At 36.4% G+C, this 23,715-nt stretch overlaps 1 protein-coding gene across 1 annotated transcript in view; it reads left to right on the forward strand.

Annotated features, from left to right (window-relative positions):
- The window catches only part of TRDN (triadin), a 327,015-nt gene that overhangs the window by 50,862 nt on the left and 252,438 nt on the right, over nt 1-23,715 (forward strand). Inside the window, exons 5-7 of the mRNA XM_088023743.1 lie at nt 6,707-6,766; nt 20,698-20,751; nt 22,539-22,598. Of these exons, the coding sequence (XP_087879869.1) occupies nt 6,707-6,766; nt 20,698-20,751; nt 22,539-22,598 (174 nt within the window). The remainder of the gene's footprint in view (nt 1-6,706; nt 6,767-20,697; nt 20,752-22,538; nt 22,599-23,715) is intronic.

The raw sequence follows: 23,715 nt of genomic DNA on the forward strand, positions 1-23,715 counted from the left end.
ACATTAAAAACTATTTTAGTATTAGTATTAAAAAGTAGTGTTAGTACTAGTATGAATTAGTACTGGTATTTAAAAAAATTAAAAATACTCAATATCCTTACTTTGATTATTATATAGCTTTTCAGTGTTCCAGAAAAACATTATGAAAAAAACCTAATTTTTGTACAAGTGTTGCTATTTATGAATACCTTTCACATACATTATTTTATTTCCACAGACAGTAAAATTCTGCAACTTTCCCTAGGATTTCTAATAAGAAGTAAAAATGATTAGAAATGCAACATTTTACTTTCTCAAAACTTTCAACTATACTTATTTTAGTACTTAAATCAGGAGTAGGATCATAAAGAACAGGTGAGATATGATCCACCACCACTTTCTATATTATGTACGAGCTTATAACTCATAATCCTACATAAATATTTACTTTTAAAATTTTTATATATTTATCAAGTGTTTAATATATAGATGGCCACCACTGTTGTGCACTCAACATTAAAGTGGAACAAAATAGACATAATTCTTGCCCTCATCAAATTTAGAATTTAGTGAGACAAATAATAATAGCCAATACTTACAGGATGCTACTTGATAATCAGGTGCTATACTAAAATCTACCTTTTAACTTATTTTAATCCTCCTGTAAATCTATGTGGAAGGCACTATTAAGAACCTCATTTGGGGGGCACCTGGGTGGCTCAGTCATTAAGCGTCTGATCCCAGGGTCTTGGGATCGAGCCCCGCATTGGGCTCCCTGCTCCGTGGGAAGCCTGCTTCTCCCTCTCCCACTCCCCCTGCTTGTGTTCCTGCTCTCGCTGTCTCTCTCTCCCTGTCATATAAATAAATAAATAAAATCTTAAAAAAAAACACCTCATTTTGCAGATGAAGAAATGAAGGTTGCACAGTAGTAAGTAAAGAAATCAAACCAGCATCGATGATCTTAAACACTAAGCTGTATTTTAAAACATGTCAGAGATAACAATATCTTTGTATAGATCTCTTAACAAGTTATCTATGCCTAGTTCTCCTAACAAAATGCGTATTTTAATTATATTAGAATACTGTAGATTTATGGCATCTTTCATATGATGATTATTACAATAATCATTTAATGATCATTGCAATGTAGAAATAACGAAAAATCTACATATTGCTAATTTTTACTTATTTTCAGCAACATGATAAATTATTATATCTGCACTTCTTGTTTCCCAGTACTTCATAAGTCTTCAGAGACATTGGACTCTAACCTCATTGCTTGTTTGGCTTTGGACTTTAGAAAAAGAGGCTGGCTGAGGAGGGTATACTTCCTTGTTATCTTCCTTGAATTATAAAGCGTAAAATCCAAGGTTGAAATTCTCCGCGTTCCTTAAATGAAAGAAATTTGTAAATACATCGAAAGCCTAGTGTGATCAAATTTTCTAATGACTTCAAATGTTTTTTGTTTTAGAGTGGGAGATGAATAAAAGTAAGAATCGAAAAAGGGAGACATTTTTTTCCACGTCTCATATTCATTCGTACTTCCCTGTACATCTGGAGAAAAGCAGTAGAGGAAAATCAGGAGTAGTAAAAAAAAGTTGGAATATGTTTCCCACATTCTGTGGAAATAACTTGCCCGTTTTGTAAATCTTTTTGTGCCCTTACCTCATTTCCGACACAGCAAACATCAGTGGAGTAATGCTTCACTCTTAGGCAAAGTTACCGATGACTCAGTAGAAAAAGGAATTTCCTTTTGCCTCCTGGCATATCCATTGAGATAATTGTCACTCTTTCTCCATGTTATTTTTCCCATCTCCAATTCTCAAAATTCAAATATAAACTTGTACCCTTAAGGGACTGTGGGCGGGCTCACACCTGGAATGAGATACTTTGACCTCTATGCTGTCTAAGCTGCAAAATGATCTTTAAGGTTTACCAGTGACCAAAATGCCTTATGATTCCAACTGGCATGTGGTGCTGAGACTTATTACGTCTTCAGAGACATTGGACACTAATCTAATTGCAATGCACATATTTTTGGAGGTAAATGATGCCTGCTTTGACCTTCTTCTTGTCCCTTGTATCCAGGACTTGTGCAGGTTTAAGAGAACTACTCTTAAAGAGTGTCATGTTGTTAAATGCGATTTTATGCAATCATACATTTTTGTCATATACCCAAAAATGGAGTTATTCGCCAGTCTATGGAAAATATTAAACAAATGGAAGCTAGTTTTAACATAATATAGGAAATTTTATTTTTCTTGGAAGTTTGTTGAAAACCATAGGGCAATCAAGTTCTACCTTTAGTGACTTGAATTATTAAAATTTAATTTTGCATTCTTATACAAATGGTTCTTAGCTGGAAAGAGCAGCTGAGAGGAACAAATCAAACATCATCTGCTTATGAGAAAAATATCCTTTTGAAGTCTAAATTGGTAGCACGTTGTTACTCAATTGGACAGGAGCCTGAACAGTTATCATATCCTGGCTCAAGTGGAAGCAGAAAGAACTGGCTCATGGGTAGAGGCAATAACGCTAGTCATAGAATCCAACCCCCAAAGAAAATGAGATGTTGCAATAAACTCAGAGAGAGAGAGATTGCATTTATCCTTAAGTTTGAATCATAAGGAATAAATTTCTTTTGTCTTCTCTAAGCAGAGAAATGTAGGTTTACATGCCAAGGTTAGCTGTGCGAGTCTACACGTGCCGCTGTAGAAATACTAATGGTCTCCAAGTGATCATCAGTTAAAAAATTAGTTGATGATGTTCCTGCAGAAATATGTCTGTGTAAGTCATCATATGTCACTGTGAGGTGTAAAGATTTTATTATGTATGTGTATGTATTTTAGTCCATGACGCCCGCCGCCACTTGTGAGAAATCTAAGTAGATCTGCCCAGAGCAATGAGGCTGTCCTTTGCATAAGGATGAAGTTCAGAATCAGGGAAATAAAATATTAGGGCCTTGTCCTTGAGATTGGTCTGAGTTACAGAACTGAGTTGTATTGGCTCCTCCAGTTACCATAGATTGGAAAACAAATACTCAGAAATGCATTGCCATTTTTTTCCCAGTCTCATGCTCCTTTAGCTTCACTTATTTTTATTTTTTCTTAAGGAAAACTTATTGTGAAGCATAGCCAACATGCTGGGTTTTACCTTCCTCCTTAGGGTTACCCCACTCCCATGGGTTTGAAAAACGGTGCAGGCAACACATATTCCCCTTGCCTTTTCATGAATGGTGTTCTTGATCCCAATCTTGTTGAGATTTGTCTTCTTTCCCTTTATTTTTTTCCCTCCAGGATGGACGTCTGCTCATTTCAATTTTGGTCACAATCTAGAGCTCATTCCCTTCTGATGAGATATTTCTGTGTACAAAAAAGCTAGAGCGGGATGCCTGGGTGGCTCAGTCGTTAGGCATCTGCCTTCGACTCAGATCATGATCCCGGGGTCCTGGGATCGAACCCCACATCGGGCTCCCTACTTGGCAGGAAGCCTGCTTTTCCCTCTCTCTCTCTCTCTCCCTCTGCCTGCCACTCCCCCCCCCCCCGTTTGTGCTCTCTCTCTCTCTGTCAAAAAAAAAAAAAAAAAAAAGAGCTAGAGCTAAGGGGTTTCAAGGTGGTTCCTACCGCTGCTTCATATGTCTGTTCTCTGATGTGCAAACCTCCACCTACCTTTCAGCAAACACAGCCGTGGACCAACATGGTTGCATAGTCCCACAGATCGCCACCATATTCAGTGTATTTCCCAAGAAGAAGTTAGCTAGGAAGCTCTGACAGGATTACCCAGGCAGGATGGTCTTTAGCACCTGATCTTGCAGAAAGTTCTAACTCAGGTCTGATCCTCCTGTGGGAGTTGCAGCACCTCTGCTTTGTTCTTCTAAGTGGCCAACAGATGTTTGCAGAACACACACACACACACACACACACACACACACACACACATGCAAGCTTACCTCTAAAGGAAAAATATTATTCTAAATGACAATTTCAAGGCCTTCTTGTCTCACAATGAATGTTGCATTCCATGTAAGCTTTTAACTTAGAAAATTTCATCCCATTTCTGCATTCAAATCAACCCTTACTAGGAGTAAGAAATTATCCCTTAAAGGTGACTCCCTTGGCACATCTAAAGACTCTTCTAAATCTTTGGTGTTTTACTTGCTTTTTTGGCCTGAGCTATACAAGGCACCAATCTCCACAGCCTCTGTTGGTCTGAATAGAAGGGAGGAAGTAAGACTGTACTGACAGGGGAGAATTTTGAATTTGCTTTTTTACTTGTAAAAGATTTAACCCTGTGGATGACTAAGGCTTTAGAAAGGTCATCTGCCCACTCCTAGGACTAAACCAGCACTGCCTGATAGTAATATTATGTGAGCCACACATGCAACTTAAAATCTTCAAGTAGCCACACATTTAAAATGTAAAAAGAATAATATGAAATTAATTTTAATCATGTGTCTTACTTAACCTAATCAGGGTCTCAGTGAGGACTCAACCAGAAAAGCAGAACCAGTAGAAGATTATGCAGATATATTTATGTATTAAGAAATTCATTACAAGGAATTGGCCTCTGTGATTGTGGGGACTGGCTAAGCAAGTCAGAACCCATAGGACAGTAGTCAGGCAGGGAAAATCACAGGCGAACTTGAATCTATGGGCAGGGATGAAAGCTATCATCCCCAGACAGAATTTCTTCCCTCTCTCCAGGAAACCTCATGATCCGGAATCATCTGCTCATTTAAAGTCTATGGATTAAGGATTTTAATTATTTCTGTAAAATACCTTCACGGCAAATCCAAGATTAGTGTTCATTTGAATGATGTGGGATAGTAGTTTAACCAAGTTGACACACAAATAAAATGATCACACTAAATAAGTCTAAGATCATATCATTCCAGTGTTACTAATATAAAATCATTAATGAGATATTTCACATTCTTTTTTATACTAAGTCTTCATAATCCAGTATATACTTATACTTATGGCACATCTCAATTTGAACAAACTGCATATCATGTCCTTAATATTCACGTAAGTCCTGTGGCTACTGCCTAGGGCAGTATAGGTCTAGCTAGTGAAAGTGATTAGGCTGGTTATCTCACATCCTTAGACAGTTCTAAAGATATAAATTCTTTGTGTGTTGTGTGTTAAGTAAGATTTATGTTAGCTTTATTGTCTATAGCCTATAAGATACAACTTTACTGTGCCTTTGCAAATAGGGCACAGTTTCTTTAAAAACATATAAAATTTTTCATCTGAGCCATGTGAGCATGTTCTTGGGGGCTCATTTTTGCCATACAGAGGGCATTTGGCACTGTCTAAAGACACTTCTTATAGTCATGACGGGGGGTGGAGCTACATGCATTTAACAGGTAGAGGCCAGGGATGCTGCTAAATACCAGAGCTTGCACAGAACAGCCCCACTCTACTCCCAAATAATGATTCACCCAACTCAGAAAAGATTGATGGTAAGTGTCCAGCAGATATCTGGAACACACACACACACACACACACACACACACTTGGAGTAGGATTTGGAGACCTATAGAGAAGAGATTTTTTAAAAAATGGTGAGAGAGGCAGAAAAATGGATTCCTATGGGTTTTGAAGATCTTTCCTTGAAACCTGGAGAAATTGTATCAGAGATGTGATTAAGTATCTTAACTCTTTTGTATCTCTATTGCCATATCAAAGTCAGGGATGGGATAAGGGTAAAGGGGTGGCTCTGTAAATAGTGTGATGTGGGATTCATGGGGCAGACAAGTGGGGAGATTTTCACAGTGATGATTTACCTGCCTTCAGAGGTGAAAATCACTGTCTTTTCTGAAGATACTTAGGAATTTCTGACAGTTGGTCTTAATTTTAGACTTCTGGAAAAGTTACAAAAAATGCAAATTCACATTTACAAATGGAGAATTTAAAATGTGTACAGTGATTAGAACCATCTCAGATCATCTGTGAAATAAAGTTGTGATAAATAAATAAGTAAAACTCATTAGCATTTTTCTAAGAAAAACCACGCTATTAAGTCACTTTTCTGAGGTAGTAATCATATCTGTAAACTCTAATATTTAATCTAGGTCTATCCAAATTAACTGCGAATTCAGAATTAACTTCATTTTCCAAGCCTTGGCGATGTATGTATACTGAAGCTAGCAGAAAATTAAATATATTTGTTAAAACCTGATATTTAGGAAAAAATGTAACAACTGACTTATTCCATGAAATGTGTCATATCTGCATGCAGTAATTATTGGTTAAATGCAATGCCAAATTCTGATTATAAACATAGCTTAGAGTCAATACTTCTGAGACATATTTCCTATTAGGTAGTTACAGTTCATTTCACAAATTCTTAATAATATGTAAAAATGAAATCTTCCTCAATCTAAATGACATTCTTACTAAGGATTCTTAATTGAATTGAGAGTAATTGAAAAAAAAACATAATTATAGCTTGTGATCAATTTTAGCACTGAAAATGATGACAAAAATCCCCATTTATGTAAGTTTTTACGCTTTTTCAAATAACACTACTTTTGAGGTAAATCCAACTTTTTCCTTATTTCAATAAATGAGTGATTTATGTAGCAATATGTTCCAATGACTTTTTCCAGTTAGGACAAATTTAGACTTCATGGTAGAATTTTAAAGTTTAGATCATAGCTATAACTTATATTTTGTACATTTTCAAAAAAAGTTTTTAAATTACAAATTCTGTGTTTTCCTAGAAATACACAAAGAAAAGACTGAAAAGCAGGAGAAAACTGAAAGGAAAATACTAACTAAAGGTAATGGTTTAATTTCATGTTTATTCTTATTTTTATTTAGGATATATATTTTGTGTGCTCATATGGAAGAAAGGAAAATTTTCATGTCGAGTGTTCCCTTGTTTTAACATTTTTGATAGTGTTTAAATTAATACCTTTACTTCTCGGTTAATTTCAGGTATAAATACATAAGTAATATTTAATTGTTGGAATCAAAGTAACTTCAAAACATGTGACAATGTTTAAATTATTTACAACTGGTTTTTCCTTCTAAGATAGTACTATAAATATAATTGTTGACTTACTAGTAAATACTTTTTCTTCTTTGAATATGTTACTGTAATAAGTCAAAGTTCATTTTTTTAACCTTGAATTTTTTATGCCATGCAGTACCTTTAAAGTCGTTGGCACAGAAATGCAGTCATTATATTGCCTTGCTGCACACTGCGATGGCCCCGCAGTGTTCGTATACAGCCTCAAGGGGTACATGGACAGTGACAACATGATGATTAACATCCCTTTCAACTCAACTGAATCCAGGAACTGCAGTCTTGCATTAGAGGCATGTTAATAATGGCCAGCATTGTCTTGCTCATTTTACAAGCATCTCTTTTCTAGGAATGGCCCTTGTAGTCATAAAACTTTAAAGAAATGTATAGGAAACAAAAGCTTTCAAAGGGATGTATTTCTAAATATGCTCAGGATTCCCCAGTGATCAGCCTCGCATGCTTTTTAAGTGAGTCAGGGCAAAAATTAAAATCTCATAATTCCATATCACACAAATATGTGCTCTGGACAGAAAAGGAAATAATCTTTTTCTGGATAGAAATAGAATCTTGTCTAATATTTATTATGTCAAAACTCGCTAATGTAGGGCACCTGGGTGGCTCAGATGGATAAGCGTCTGCCTTCAGCTCAGGTCATGATCCCAGGGTCCTGGGATCGAGTCCTGCATCAGGCTCCCTGCTCAGTGCAGAGCCTGCTTCTCCCTCTCCCCCTGCCATTCCCTCTGCTTGTGCTCTTCTGTCTATCTCTCTGTGAAATAAATAAATAAAATCTTAAAAAAAAAAAACCCGCTAGTGTAAAATTACCTGCAGTGAAGACCAAAGTTGCAAATAGTACGTTTTCAAATAATAGAAGTTCTACTTAACCCTAAATTATACCAATATGTGAATCTATATTAAAATGCCATTTTTAATATACTTTATGTACTTCCTTTTTGTGAAGAGCTTAAATCATTCTGCAGCTATAATGTCTTTAATCCTAATGTTTGAATTCAATCCAGATTGATCAGCCAATCCTTATACAATCAAGGACATTGAAGCTTACTCAATTGAAACCTATTTATATTTGTACTTAGGGAACTAATGTCTTCTTACTGTTCCCTTTCCTTTTTTGGTCCCTAATTCCTTTGGTCAGGGAAATTGGACACAGCTCTTGAGTATGGATTAACTAAGCTAGCCCTGACTGAACTGGCTATGTGTTTCAATCTGCTGGAGGTTAAACAGAGACTCAACTGGTTCCACATGACTGGAGTCTCTGCTGTTTTATCTTGCAGACTGTACTATTAATTTAATAGCAGTGCTGCTGGAGTGGATGTGGTGATGCAGATGGCACCATTTACATTTTGGACCTGGCTCTATTAGAATCCTGCTGTTAAAGACTTTGAGCAGCGGGCTGTAGAGTGGGCTTATTAAACTAGTGAGTCTTGCATAATTAAAACAGTGAATTTGGCTGCAGTTTAAAATAAATTTCTCAAAGCCTGGGTTAGAGATTAGTACCTGAATAGATTCCCCGAATAGACCAAATATATTTTGGAAAGTGAATATTTCTCAAGAAAGAGAAAATGGAGCTTCAACTGTTGAAGACTTAAATGGGCTTTCGAGGTAGTTTCTTCTTTCCGTATTTTTTTCTGTGTCAGTATGAATGGAAGAGTCCATTTTACTGCTTGGTTTCCTCATCCAGGTAGAATAATGCCTGCTTTTTATTTCCAGGTAGTTCAGTGAAAATAAATGTGGTTTTATAACTATTCACATATGTAGATAAATATGTTTTCTATATGCCACATTTCGTATCAGTTATGGTTATATACGCTAGGTAGTTAGGAATTTACTTTTTTATCAAAATATCTGAACTCTTATAAGAAAAGACACAATATATCCAAGGTACTAATAGCCTGTGATGGTTATAGACATGCCAGCAAATATCTGAGTCTAAAACGCTGGTAAAAAAAAATAAAAATAAGGAAAAAATAAAAAGCTGGTGAGTACTGGTGAAGCTGGGGGAGATAAAAATGTTGGTAGTGATAGAAGCTAGATCACACCCCATTGTCTCTCTTTGTCTCTCTCTCTCTCTTTTTTCCTCCTGTAAGGGATTTATATGGTATTCAGAAAGATTTTAGGAGTGTGAAAAGCCCTGGAACTCTGCATGTAGATGATTTACTCATCAGATGGAATATAGAAAACCATAGCATATGTAGTCCCAGAGAACATACATTTCCAAAATCATGCTGTATAAATATGTTATCTAATTCATTTTTAAAGTGTCAGTGAATTGGTTTCAATCCCCACTTCTTTTCATAACTTATAATTATCCACCTTATTGAGATGATTTTAATTCATGAAGCCAAGGTAACTTTTGTTCCTATTTTTTCCCTGTTTAATTTGTCAGATGTTTTTCTTAGGGAAAATGCACCAGTTTCATGGAACTGAGGAGCAAACCCTTTAACTCTTTTTTTTTTTTTTGAAGATTTTATTGATTCATCTGAGAGAGAGAGAGAGAGAGAGCCCAAGAGGGGGTAGGGTCAGAGGGAGAAGCAGGCTCCCTGCCGATCAGGGAGCCTGATGCGGGACTCGATCCCGGCACTCCAGGATCATGACCTGAGCCGAAGGCAGTCGCCCAACAAACTGAGCCGCCCAGAGGCCCAAACCCTTTAATTCTTAACCTGGCAATAAGTACTTATCTTGATTTTAAGGCATAAGCTCTGACATGTTAGTTAATGTTTACATTTTAATTAACCTTGGGTTTTTTTTTCCTACTTAAAAGAAGTTGTAATTTATTTTATAAATATGATCACAGTAATGTCTGTACTTGTGACCTTATATTGAATTAATATAGTAATTCAGTGGACTATTCCATTTGTTTAAAAGAAATTTACAACCACATTTTAACTTTTCTTGGATTACCGAAGATGCTGTTCACCAAATTTTTGCTAATATAAATGGCCTTGATGGGCAGGTGGAATTCCATCATGCCAGAGGAGTTGTAGGCACTGAGTATTTTGCTGTGGCAGAAGTTAGCTTGAAGAATGCTGATTCCATTCCAAGGGGATGGCTTCTAATGGAAGATTTTATAGGTCAAAATGATCTTGCAGAATACACTCATATTTAAAGCCAAACATTTTAGAATATATTTCTGTCTAACCTCTAAGAACTAATTTCCAGATGGAGATGAATAAGGCAGTCTAGAGACCGCAGCCCATGAGTAACTCAGGTGAAAGGATGATCATTGTGGAATGCAGAGCCACATGACAAATGACAAGAAATATTGGTCAGTCTCCTCTGGTAGTCCACAGTTTGGATATCCTTCATAGGTACAAATAACTATGTACACATCGGCCTTAAAAGAAAAGATATACATTCATTGTAGGGAATTATAGAAACTAGTGCTATTTGTCATAAATTAAAGGTCCAAGTCATGATTGTTAAAGACCATTTCCCTGGCTCATGGTAAACACTCAGACATGTTTATTCAATAAGTAGCTAGGAGCATAGTATATGATTGTGACAAAAAAGGATGTCACCATTATTTTCTCCTACTTTTAGAAATGTCTTGAATTAACTTGAATTAATCTGAGTCAGAATCCAAATTTAGGAACTACTGCCTATGTAACCTTGGACAAGTTAATTCACTTTTGTTGCCTCTATTTTCTCATATGTAATATGGGTATGATACAGTTGTGAAGATTAAGTGATTATGAAATGCATATATGAAATTATTCGAAGAATTCTTGGCAAATTTAAATTTCAACAGTAACTATCAGTCAATTAACTAGTCCTCTTAATCACTACTGATTAGGTCAGTGACAATCCCTTGCAGATTTCTTATCTGCATTATTTCTCATCCTATATTTGGGACCACTTGATACCCATCCGATCATAGACTGAAGGAACTTAAGATCTGTCAACCCAAGATTCTGTAACACAACACTAAACTAACTTTATTGCCACTTCACCCCTGTATTTCTGCTTCCTTCCTAAAAAATCTTATACAAGCATTTATCTAATAAGAAACAAATACTGTACTTCATCTAGGCTTTCTAATGTTTTACTTAACCTTCATGGAAGAATCCAACATGGTAGCTACAAACCCACTTAAAACTAAGAATACTGAGGTTTATCTGAACTTAATGATTTTTCTCAATGTCTCATGTGTTTATTAAGTTGTAGAGCCAAATGTTAATCTCAGATTTCTCTAACTTAAGAACACGTGGCTTTCCCACTATCCCCGCCTTCCCATTTTCTTTCTTCTTTTTGGCTCCACTGTGTCTAAGGGTCTGTACTAGAATTTTCTCACAGCTAGACAATCTTGAATTTTTCTCTGAAGCCCCACGGTTGGAACCTTGTAATCTGCTAATCAACTTCACTGATCTGCTTGTACTTCCACAGAGCCTGAACTTGTCTTGTTTGATGGCCTCCCTGCATAGCAGGCATCATGTACTTAATAAACTGGATCCACCTCTAAGTCTCCTCACCATTACTGCTACACTTAACAAAATGAGAAATGAGACCTGACAGTACTTACTCTTTTGGTAGAAATGCCAAATGGGTGTGTTAGTTTCCTGTGGCTGCTGTAACAAATTGCCAAAAGTGTGGTGTCTTGGAACAATAGAAATTTATTATCTTATAGTTCTAGAGGCCAGAAATCTAAAATCAGTTTCACTGGGTCCAAATCAGGTTGTCATCAGGGCCAAACTACCTCAGGCGCTCTAGGAGAGAATCTGTTCCTTGCCTCTTTCAGCTTCCGGGGCTGCTATACTTGGTTTGTGGTTGCATCACTCCAATCTCTGCCACTGTGGTCACAGTGCCTTCTCTTCTGTCTTCAAATCTTCCTCAGACTCCCTATTGCAAGGATATAGGGGGTTGCATTTAGGGCTCACCTAGATAATCTAGGATAATCTCCCTATCTCAAGATCCTTGATTTAATCACATTGCTAAATCCTTTTTTGCCATGTATGGTAACATTCACAGTTCCAGGGATTAAGACATAGATGCATTTTTTGGGGTCATTATTTAAACCACCCCACCGAGCTACTCTTTAACAAGAGTACACACCAGTCAGATACTAGAAAGGACAGAGATAGCGAAGTACAAAATATAAGTATTTAAAGAGAGGAATCATAGGATGGCAAAATTGACCAAATTTACTATAGCAACACTGTCATAAGAGTTTTTATAAAACTTTAGCCATCAGCATAGCAAAAGTAAAGTGTAAAATTATTATTAGGGAATTCAGGTTTGGAGGAAGTATTCAGGTTTCTTTCCATTATTTTTGGTTTATTTTAGTAAGCCAGATATTTGTTCATTTGTTTCTTTTTGTTTTTTTCCTGATGAGGATATGTGAAGAGTTTAGTCATATTAGAAGTAGGATGACATTCATGTGTGGCCACGACAGTGCCATAATTTCCTTAAGATATTTTAATATAAACTCATTAAAAATTCATACTCAGTGTGCATGTACCTTAAATCAAAGACTTGAGAATGACCTGAATACCTCAAGTATTTTTATATTGGATAATCTCTTCACATTTCATTTAAAACATTGATTAATTTAGTAGCTCAAGTGGTTAATTAATTTTGATATTTGAAAAGACTGAAGAAGTAGAGTGTGAAAAGTCTCTGGACCCTCCTACACAACTGTCATCTGACTTAACACAGATAACTAACAGACTTCTTTCACTCAGTGTATTTGAAGCCCGTGTGAAGTTCCACTGCACAGAATGTCTTCATCCCTCTGTATTATTGGTCACAATAGTAGATATCCTACCCGCCCAGGCTATTCAAGCTGCAGAAGGAGGGGTCCTATTTGCCAGGGGTGGTATGGACTTGATGGACTTTAGAGTCATCTGGATAGTTTAAAAAAAAAAAATATATATATATATATAGCCATTGCAGACTCCATTCTGGGACCATTAACGTTTTTGGGGAGGTGAGGCCGGGGTTTTAGTCAAACTCTTCTAATGATTCAAATGATTAGCCAGGGTTAGAATCGCTGTCAGTTAAACTCACGGTACAGTCCACAGCAGTTTCCAGTGACCAGGCTGTATTGTAAAATACTGTACAAGTGGATGTCTTTAGGTGGGTCCTGCACCTACTGTTTACCATAGTCTTCACCACTCTTATCACTCCTGTGGTGGACATTTAATATGACTCATTTCAGAAGGTATTTGAGTGACAGTCCTGCCATAAAAATCTTGGACTCTTTCGGCACAACGAGCGGTCCTGTTCAGTCCCTTGTCATACTCCCTCTTCACCATAATTTTCCTATTCTCACCTCTTCCACTGCTATCTCCTCCACAATCATTTCTCAGTTAGATTAAGACAGTCCTTCCTTCCTCCATCCCTCCTTCCCTCCCTCTCTCCCTCCCTCCCTCCTTCCCTTCTTCCTTCCTTCCTTCCTTCCTCCCTTCCTTCCTCCCTTCCTTCTTTCTTTTCATTAAGTAGGATCCATGCCCAGCATGGAGCCCAACATGGGACCTGAACTCATGACCCTGAGATCCGGACCTGAACTGAGATCAAGCACCAGCTGCTCAATTGACTGAGCCACCCAGGCGCTCTTAAGACAGTCATTTCTTAGCTGATTTCTCTGAATTACCCCTTAAGTTTGTGCTGATCATGACACTCACAGGCTTCAATCCAACTGTTGTCATCACAGTGCCTTAGAGATAAAAGCCTTATTTTCTACCATGGCGTAGAAGACTCTCCTCATATGATCAGTAATAGCCATAGAAATGTCCAGCTTTGTGTGCTTTTCCACATAACTTCCCTACTCTGAACCTCCTCCTCAACCCCCTCAATTCTCAACTTGGCGCCTGCTGCCCCCACCAGGACAGCACAGACCTACCCACAGTGCCTGTGCCTTAGGCAGCTGCACTGTTGAAGAGTCCCTAAACAGGCTCCAGTGCCATCTCACAGCTCTGTGCTTCTGTATGCACCCTTCTCTTCAGCCAGCAGGCCCTTCTTGTGGAGTCACTGGGCACGTCTGTTCATTTCTTTGACTCTCAGATGGACCGTCACAGCAGGAACTATGTGTGTCTTCATGTATGTTCTAGGTCATTTTTTTGACATTTCCTCTTGTGATTCTGTGTTTTCTTATTTATAAACAAAGAGATGCGAGCCCAATGGTCTTTCAGATTCCTACCAGCTCTGAATTTGTGTGCCTATATCAAATTAAAAATGTCTCTAACGTCTAGCAAAGTACCCAACACATGAAACACATTCAATAAACATTGAAATAATGAATGAACTAACTAATGAAGCATTTATGTCCCTATTTTGTTAATCTCTACTGGACTCCTATTGACAGTTTTTTCCTTGCACATTTCTATGTTTATTTTCCAATATATATAATTATTCAGCTTTAATTGGGCTATTGTAATGTCAAATTTATTCGGTCAGCAACAATTGAAGAATTTGATAGTAAGCTCCATATTAAAACAATGACAATCTGTAACATGTAATTAGGAAACACAATAAAATTTATAACATAATAATATAGATTAAAGTAATCCAGATTAATTTGGACAATTTTGGAAATGCAAAAAAGAAAGAAAAACAACCACAGTCAATTATCCAAAGATAAACACTAATATATTTTGTATTTTCTTCCATTTTTTTCTTTCATTTAGTTTTATTTATTGCATATTGCCTTGGGGTTTTTTGCAATTGCAAATTTTATTGTTATTTTTCAGATAATATTTGGGCTTTTATTTAACTATTAAACATGTCAATTTACTCCTAGAATAAACAAGAAGAGACTGGAACCTGGTTGGTAAATGTATAACTAGATGGGAGAACTTTATCCAAGATGGCTCCTAGACAAAAGGAGAGTTTTTTTTGGGCATTCAAAACAATAGGTATTTGCTACATCAACCTGAATTGCTTAGTGTTCAGGCGAAGAACTGACCTTAGGAGTGGGGAAGAAGTTCTCATGGCAGAAGTGTATGCTGATTAATGGCATGTGGTCAACATCAAAGTGGACCAGTCAGTGGAAACGGGGTTATCCTCACAGGCAGCTATTGTAGATGGAAAAAACTGGTCATAGCCGTTAGGCAACAATACACATTAAGTTATTCACAGTACTTAATTTGTGCCAAACACCATACGGGGCACTAAAAATTCAATAATGAATAAGACCTAGTCCAATGAGAGATCTAAAACAGCAAACACACAATTATACCATCATGTGAGTACTCCACAAACAGAGATCCTGGAGGAGACAACTGGCTGCCTCAGTTGCTGAGTAGGTCTAACTGCAGTTTTCTGGTAAAGCCTTAGAGGAATGGATGGCTTAAGATTTAGATGAACACTCTGGAACCTAAAATGGAAGATATAAGACCTAGGTCAAGGGTCAGTCTTCAAGGAACCAGGTGAGAACTTGGTTAGAAGAGCACAAGAGAACCTGAATGATTAGTATTGGTACTCGTTTCCTAGGGCTCTGGTAGCAAAGTATCAAAAACTGATTGGCTTAAAATAACAGAAATTTATTGTTTCAGAGTTACAGAGGTTGATTAAATTTATTTGCTACCATCAATTGAAAAATATAGTGCTTATATATTGTCTCCAACATCAAGATTTCAGCAGGATCGATTACCTCAAAAAGCTGTAAAGGAGAATCTATTCCATGCTTCTCCTACCTCCCGGTTGTTGGCTGGCAATCTTTGGCTTGTAGATGAACCACTCCAATCTCTGCCTTCAGAGGTGTTCTCCTTGCATCTCTGTTTCTTCCCTCTGTGCATATCAGTGTCTGTGTACAAATTTCCCCTTTTCATAAGGACTCCAGTCATATTGAATTAAAGACCACTGTAATGACTTCATTTTAACCTGATTACATCTCAAAGGCTATTTCCAACTAAGGTCACATTCTGAGGTACTGGATTAGGACTTCAACACATCTTTTGAGACTATGCAATTCAATGCATAACAGTCTCGCATGAGTCAGAAGAAGATTTTTTTAAAAGGGTAATTTAGAATAATAATCCTGATTGACTGGTTTAGGGTTGTTTCTGGGAAACCATTATAGGACTGGAATCATAGGCTGGCAAAGGATTTTGCTGAAGATGATGATCAAAAGCCAAAGAGGACAGGACCTTAAAATGTATCTAAAGATCCTGGAGCCCCTTATAAAGATGCTCTCAAAGACTACAAACTGATTTAGTCCGTCTGTATTGTATAAACTTTTACTTTTGCCCTCTCTGCACCATACTTAATTGACCCTTTAAAGTACCAAATATATTTTCTTTGTCTCTCTGGCAGCTGTGAAAGATAAACCTGGAAAGTGGGAGGCAAGAAGGCTCCTCACAAAGCTGTATGTCACCTCCATAGTGATTGCTCACTTTTGAGGAATTGATTACAGTTCTGACTGTAGCCACGGAGCCCCATTTGAAGGGGAAATTACCCACACAATTCAATCAGATTTGAGAGTAAAAATAATATTTTGGAACTTAAATATGTACTTTGCGATCTGGAGGATATATCAGATGAGCTTTATATCTTTGGGTAATTGGCCTAATCTGCATTTTAATACATAAACAAATGTAATTTTATTGTGAAAAAGAAGTGTGTATATTATTGCAGGATGGACTGTGGATAACATGCTTGGAGACTCCAGCCAGCACACTTTGGCTCATAAGAACAAGTTTCTAGGCTGCACAGGATCTGCCTGGACAAGGTAGCATAGTTTTGGAGGAAGAGTACTAGTTTGGAAATCTGATCATGATATTCTTACTCTTCTCTGCTGTAGACTCTTTTGAGGCAGTGTTTTCTTATCCAGGGACAAAGAAGTTCAGGCTAATGGATCTTTTAGGTTCTTATCAGCTCTAAAATTGTGTGCTTATTTTAAATTAAAAAATGATAAAATAATCCTTTAGGAAGAATGAGTAACATAATCTTTGACAATCTCTCTACTCAAGAGTGCTTTCCTATTGAGTTCATCATTATCGCTTAGAATGTGTAGGTCATCTTGCCTTAGCACAGAATGGAAATTCTATAGATTAGTTACAAAAATAAATAAATAAAAACATACAGAGACATGCATACTGACCAAGAGACAGATATTTTTAAAAGATTTTATTTATTTTTTTTACAGAGAGAGACACAACGAAAGAGAGAACACAAGCAGAGGGAGTGGGAGAGGGAGAAGGAGGCTCCCTGCTGAGCAGGGAGCCCGATGCAGGACTTGATTCCAGGACCCTGGGATCATGACCTGAGCCAAAGGCAGACATTTAACGACTGAGCCACCCAGATGCCCCACGACAACTGACATTTTGTTTAGTGTTGGCTAAAGCCTCTTCAAATTAATACTGAATAAATTTTGATGCCAAACTTTTGATTTTTTCCAACTAAGAACAGAGAGATAAGCAAAGAGCTCAACCAACCTGGCCCTGAATGCCTACTGCTTGGCCCCTAGGGAAGGTTTGCCTGATAAGAACCTCAGGGTCAGGTGCACTATGAGCTCTGGTACATTCGGAAAAGGACACAGGGCCTGTTTGGCAGGTTGCCAGGGCCAAGCTCTGTAAAAGCACAGAGCACAGCTTGCAGAGTGCTGGAGAGGGACCACATGGGATGGGCAAGAGACTGCAGCAGAGTTAAGTTGAGCTGAATGTTCTGGTCAGGGAAAGGTCAGAGTCTGGGCAAGTGCAGGAACAGCAGGGCCATGCCAACTCCGATGCCAAACATCAGGGCCATTCCAACTGGTGGATTCCATTTGTTTTTAATTATCAGTATACCGAAGGGACTTTTGTTTCTTGTAAATAAGGATGACAAACAAATTAAGCTCCAGCAGGTGCAACAAGCTTATTTTGTCCTGAGCTAAAAGCGTCCTAGCTAAGATGTAACTTGCCAAACAGAGCTGATGACAAGGAAAGTACTTTTTTCTTCTAGCATATGAGAACTGGTTGTAGTTTCTATGCAAAGAGGAGGTGCACTAGCAAATGAAGTTGTTGTGGCAAATTCTTTATTTTTTTTTTATTTTAACGTGATTATTAAGGCAGTTACTGATGGTTGCATTGTTTTGATAAATGAAATTTTAAAACTTCGTGTCTGAGCTCCGTCTTGCCAAAGTTTGAAGTTTTCATCCAAGAAGCATTAGTGGCTGTCTGCCATTTTGAACAGCTCCCTAGAGCACATGGGTCCAGCTGTTCCACTGAGCAATGTTATGGCACCATTTCTGTGGGGGATAATGAAATTCCAACATACAGGATTGTGTCTGTAAATCAAAATTTATACTGTGAGGAACCAGATTTTCCCCCAGGGTAACAGGAATGAGGCATTAATATGCTAATTTGAGTTTGAATTCAGCCCCCTTGCTCTTTTGATTTTGTATTAATTCCTCCATTTATGCCTGTGCACACGTCAGCCAGAAAATCCTTTAGTGGAATGGACAACCAGCTGTCTGAGGTGGGTGAGGTCTGGTCCCTCACAGAAGCAGAGACACAGATTAGGTGTTCTCCTGGGGATCCTGCCAATCAGGTTCCAAAAGCACAGCTTATCTCATGCAAACTTGGTTCCCCCTAGAGAACTTTTAAAAGAGGCTTTGTTTTTGCCAAGATTCTCCTTTGGTTTTTAGCTTAATTAATAGTGATCCAAAAGAACCAAAATAAGCTACTGGTGGTCATGTGTGAATGCTGATGTCCTCTGTTTATTTTGTGAGATATTTATATTGAGCTTAGTAACTCAGAAGAACCTAAAAGGACTATTAAACATAAGGAAAAAATGATGCCTAGATGTTCTAAGGTGTATTTTTTTCTTCTGTTTCTCAGTGGGTTTTAATTATTTAAGAAATTTTGATAAGTTGTAAAATTTTTGATGGCCAGAAGCAAGCAGTGCTTATAATATCTACACCATATCATTAATAAATAGAATTGTATTAGAAGATGAAAGTAGTTTTTCTTATAATATTTTAAAATTTGGCTCCCTCAAAGAAAAATCTATTAAAACTCCATTATGGGGCAGACATCATGTGATGAGCCAGGGATAAAAAATAAAATAACATGGTGTAGTCTTTAAAGAGATTTCACCTACTAGGGAGTCAGATATAGGAACAATGGCAGTATTATTATTTAATTGTTGAAATGGAATTATGCACATGGTCCTGTTGGTGTATGAAATAAGTAGAGATCAAAGAACACTTCACAGTGGAGGAGGCAAGTGAGTCAGGACTGAAAGGGCGCATTGACAAGGGGAAGTGTGGGAGTAGGAATTCTAGGTGGAAGGCACAGGCAAGGAGAGAGAAGGGTACGTGGTATGCGTGTGGAGCTACAATCATTTTGCTATAACTGCAATGTAAAGTTCAAGGGGAAATTCATGGAGATAAGATTGCATTGATGAGCAAATACCAAATCATTAAAGCAACAAAATATTTTTAGATTTCATATAGCACCTACTATGTAATAGATACCATGCTAGGCCATGAGGGAGATCCTAATGTATGTAACAGGTCAATAGTATAATAGGATTTTCCTGTTAGAAAGGTTACTCTGAGAGAGAAAAATCTCAATCTAAAGGTTCAAGAGAATAGTTAGACTAGTATTATAATAATATTTGCAATAAGAATATAGCAAGAAGGGCATTCTACTGCAAATTTTAAAATGGTCTCTTTCCCTTTTACCTTCCCATTCCCTTACTAGATTAATTCTTCTCACCTTTCACATCTTTAAATGTCACTTCTACCAAGGGACATTCCCTAAATACACAGACTAGTGTAGGTCTCTGAATGCTACCTGATTATTTCCTTCATGGCAATTATACCAAGTGCCATTAACTACTTTTGCAGTTGTTTGTCTAACTTCCATTATTCCTCAGCTTGTTGACATCACAATGACAGGGATAGAGTCTGTCTTGCCTAGCAATCTTTATTTAGCACATAGGTGCTTTCTTTGTTTTTGTGTAAATAAATGACAGGTGAAGAATGTAATATTGGATAAAAAAAAAAAAGATGTGTAAGAAGAACATTGACAGGTAGATTGAAAGAGGTTGGCAAATGAACAAAAGTGGAAAATGAGAGATGAATCCTGGATGACTGACTCCCTTGTTTCTAGTCTGACAACTGGACGTGCTATTAATAAGAGTTACGACTAAATTGTGGAGAAAGATTTTTACTTAAATTTGAGCCCTACTGCATTAATTAATTGAATCACAGCTCATAGTAAATTAAATTTAGTTTTCTTTAAAAGGATTTGGTGTCGTTCTAGTCTCATGCCAGTATATTTTTCAAAATTTTTAGTGTGAATGTTTCTGTAGAAGAGTAACACGGACAATTTATGTTGATTATACTTTGCATAGATTCAGAAAATTATTTCTCTGTATTTCTGTCTTTATATTTTGATGTTTCTCCAGGGTTGAGCTGGGCTTCTTTGGCATATAGCATGATACATTTTTAAAGTTTTCTACTACATGATATTGAAGTTAAAGGTTTGGAGAAGCTGAGGTCTATTCTTACCTTTGCAATCAGACCTGGTTTTGGTACAAGTTTGTGCTTGGATATGAAATGAAAGTAGAAATAAAAAATTTATAGTTACCTTAATATTTAAACATCTAAATATGTAAAACCTCATTCCAGTTAAAAAAATTTTTCAAAAGCAGCAGATAACATTTTGACATCAAAAATTGCCATGCAAACATTTCATTATTTATTCCCTTTATTTAAGTGAAAAAGTATTGTCTGTTTCTTTCCAGTTGCACACCGAGAAAAAGAAAAAGTAAAAGAAAAAGAAAAATCTGCAAAGAAAGGTATGGAGTTATTCTTACTCTGTTCTTACACATTGGCCCCTCCCCCTTTTGAACTCTTCTTTTTTACATCGGATTTTTAAAAATTATATTGTGATATTTTCCTTAGAATTGAATCTATAAAGAGTAATTCCTAGGTTGAGACTCAAACTCTGTTACCAATTTACTCTCTAGAAATGTATCTTTTTTTCTCCTGGCAGTTGTGAGACTGCCTTAGCCAACAATGAGGATATTATTTCACAAAATATTTGTCCATTTGATAGGTAAGAAAGTATACTTCCTTACTTTAACTCGCATTCTTTGATTACCTATAGGACTGGAATTTTTTAAAAAATTTAATTTGTATGTATTTGTTTAGAATCTGCAATGCAGACTCCTTGTTTAACAAATACAGAGACATTGTGAAAAGCTTCCTTCTGCCTGTTCTCAGCCTCCCAGATCCCATTCCATCCTACCCACACATACACACAATAAACCACTTTTATGAGTTTTATGTGCATCTTTCAGAGCCTCAATATGCATTCATAAGATAATATAGATTACTGTTTCTCCCTGTTTTTTTTATGCAAAATTTAATGTGTCCTATATTCTGGCTTTTGTAATTTAATAATATACTTTAGAGATCTTTCTGTATCAGTAAGTAGATATTTTCCTAATTCTTTTTAAAAAAAGCTTCATGGTATTTAAATGGAGATATTTTCTTCCACGATATATTTAAACTGCTTATTATTTGTAGATTGAAGTTTTTAAATATGAATTTTAGCGATGTCTATTTCTTATTTAACTGTTCACATTCATTACCCATTTCTCCTGATAATATTTGTGCATGTCATTTGGGTATATTTTCCTGGTCTGTCACTTTTTCAGATATTTTTCTCAGGTTTTGTATTTAAAGTTAGGCTTTCTGTCTGCGGGAATAGACAGAAAAATATATGGTGGTTTGGGAAACTACCAAACCACACACAGTTTAATACATTTGAACAGTGGCTAACCTGCACATGCTTCTGTATGTCTCAGGGTTCCTTTACTTAACAGAAGTTAGTGAAATAAATTCATATTGATTTATTAATTTATTACATAACGATGAAAAGGTATAATGTTTCAGATATCGTGTCAAATCCTATTCAATTAAGAAGCTACACTCGATCAGTAATCATTTGTGATTATGTTATACTTTACTGGTTGTTCTCTACCAAAGATGCTATTTCTTAGGGATTGATTATTTAGAAAAACCTTCATTAGAGTGAAGGACATTTGGTAAAGCAGGGATGAGAAATCCTAAGCATTTTTTTAATGCATAAGATAGTCCCTTATAGTAAGATATTATTTCCCCAAATGTCAATTAAGTCCTTGTTGTGAAACACTGTTATGAATCAAAGCTCTAATTCTGATTTAAATATTTATCTTAATTAATCATAAAGAGATGCTTCTTCCTGATAAAATAACATCTTTTGATGTTATCATATAATTTGATGTTATCAAATTATTATAAATTTGCTCTCTCAGTTTGTCTTTCCTGAAAACTTTATCTATTTAGAATAATAACTTTAAAAAGGAGAGTGAGACTAGCTTTCAAAATGCTTTCTAAATCTTAATGCCAAGTATTTTAAATTGGATTTTAAACAGTTATTATTACATTAGTACCTTTTTATTTCTAAATCAGGCTTATTAATGTCATCCATCTTCAAAATAGTTCATGATTTTGATGGTTATAAAAATTGAGGTAAAGAGAAAGCTTGGTCTTGAAATCTACTTAAAAGTATGTACTAATATAAAATTTTCTGTTTAAGCAACTCACAAGGAAAAAAGTGAGAAAAAAGAAAAACCAGAAACAAAGACAATGGCAAAAGGTAACTTTTCCGTTTATTCTTTCCTTCCTTCCCTTCTTTCTTTCTTTCTTTCCTCCTTCCTTCCTTTTCTTTCTTTCTTTCTTTCTTTCTTTCTTTCTTTCTTTCTTTCTTTCTTTCTTTCTTTCTTTCTTCTTCTTTCTCTCTCTCTCTCCCTCCCTCCCTCCCTTCCTTCCTTCCTTCCTCCCTCCCTCCTTCCCTTCCTCTTTTTCTTTCTTTCTTTCTTTCTTTCTTTCTTTCTTTCTTTCTTTCTTTCTTTCTTTCTTTCTTTCTTTCGTTCTTTCGTTCTTTCGTTCTTTCTTTCTTTCTTTCTTTCTTTCTTTCTTTCTTTCTTCTTTCTTTCTTTCTTTCTTTCTTTCTTTCTTTCTTTCTTTCTTTCTTTCTTTCTTTCTTTCTTTCTTTCTTTCTTTCTTTCTTTTTCTTTCTTTTTCATACCCATCATGGACTCCAACACAGGGTTTGAACTTATAATGCTGAGATCAAGACCTGAACTGAGATTGAGTTGGACACTTTACCCAATGAGCCACCCAGGCGCCACCCCCTTTATTATTTCTATAACTAAATTATTTTTATTGAAAAGATTATATTTTGGGTGTCAGAGAACTGGATGATTATAAGCATTCAGCATTTCCTTTACATAAAAATTAATTTGGTCTTACATTTAAAATTTAATATTTTAAAGAACAATAAAACTAAATATTTAAAATAATAGAGCCTCTGAACATGTGAGAAGATGAAAGGCTTTTCCACATGTGGTGGGAAGAATTTGGAACCCCAAGACCTTTACCACTTGCTGTCATCCCCATAGGTATGTTATATTACATGGCAAAGAGCACTTTGTAATAGTATTTAAGGTTGATCTAAAATACAGAGATTATCCTGGATTATTCAAGTAGGCTCAATGTAATCTCATGATTCTTTAAAGCATAGATATGTGACACAAGAGAAAGAAAGATTTGAAGTGTGAGAAGGATTTGCCACCCATTGCTGGCTTGAAAATAGAAGGGAGCATGTGGACAACGTGAAAAGAATTTTGTCAGCAGGTTGAATAAATTGACTCTTCCCCAGAGCTTCCAGTAAAAAATGCAGCTCTGTTGGCAATTTGATTTTAGCCCTGTGA

Source organism: Eumetopias jubatus, unplaced genomic scaffold, assembly GCF_037043125.1.
Source record: "Eumetopias jubatus isolate StellerSeaLion01/CBP00866 unplaced genomic scaffold, mEumJub1_p1.0 scaffold_6, whole genome shotgun sequence".
Classification (NCBI taxonomy): domain Eukaryota; kingdom Metazoa; phylum Chordata; class Mammalia; order Carnivora; family Otariidae; genus Eumetopias; species Eumetopias jubatus.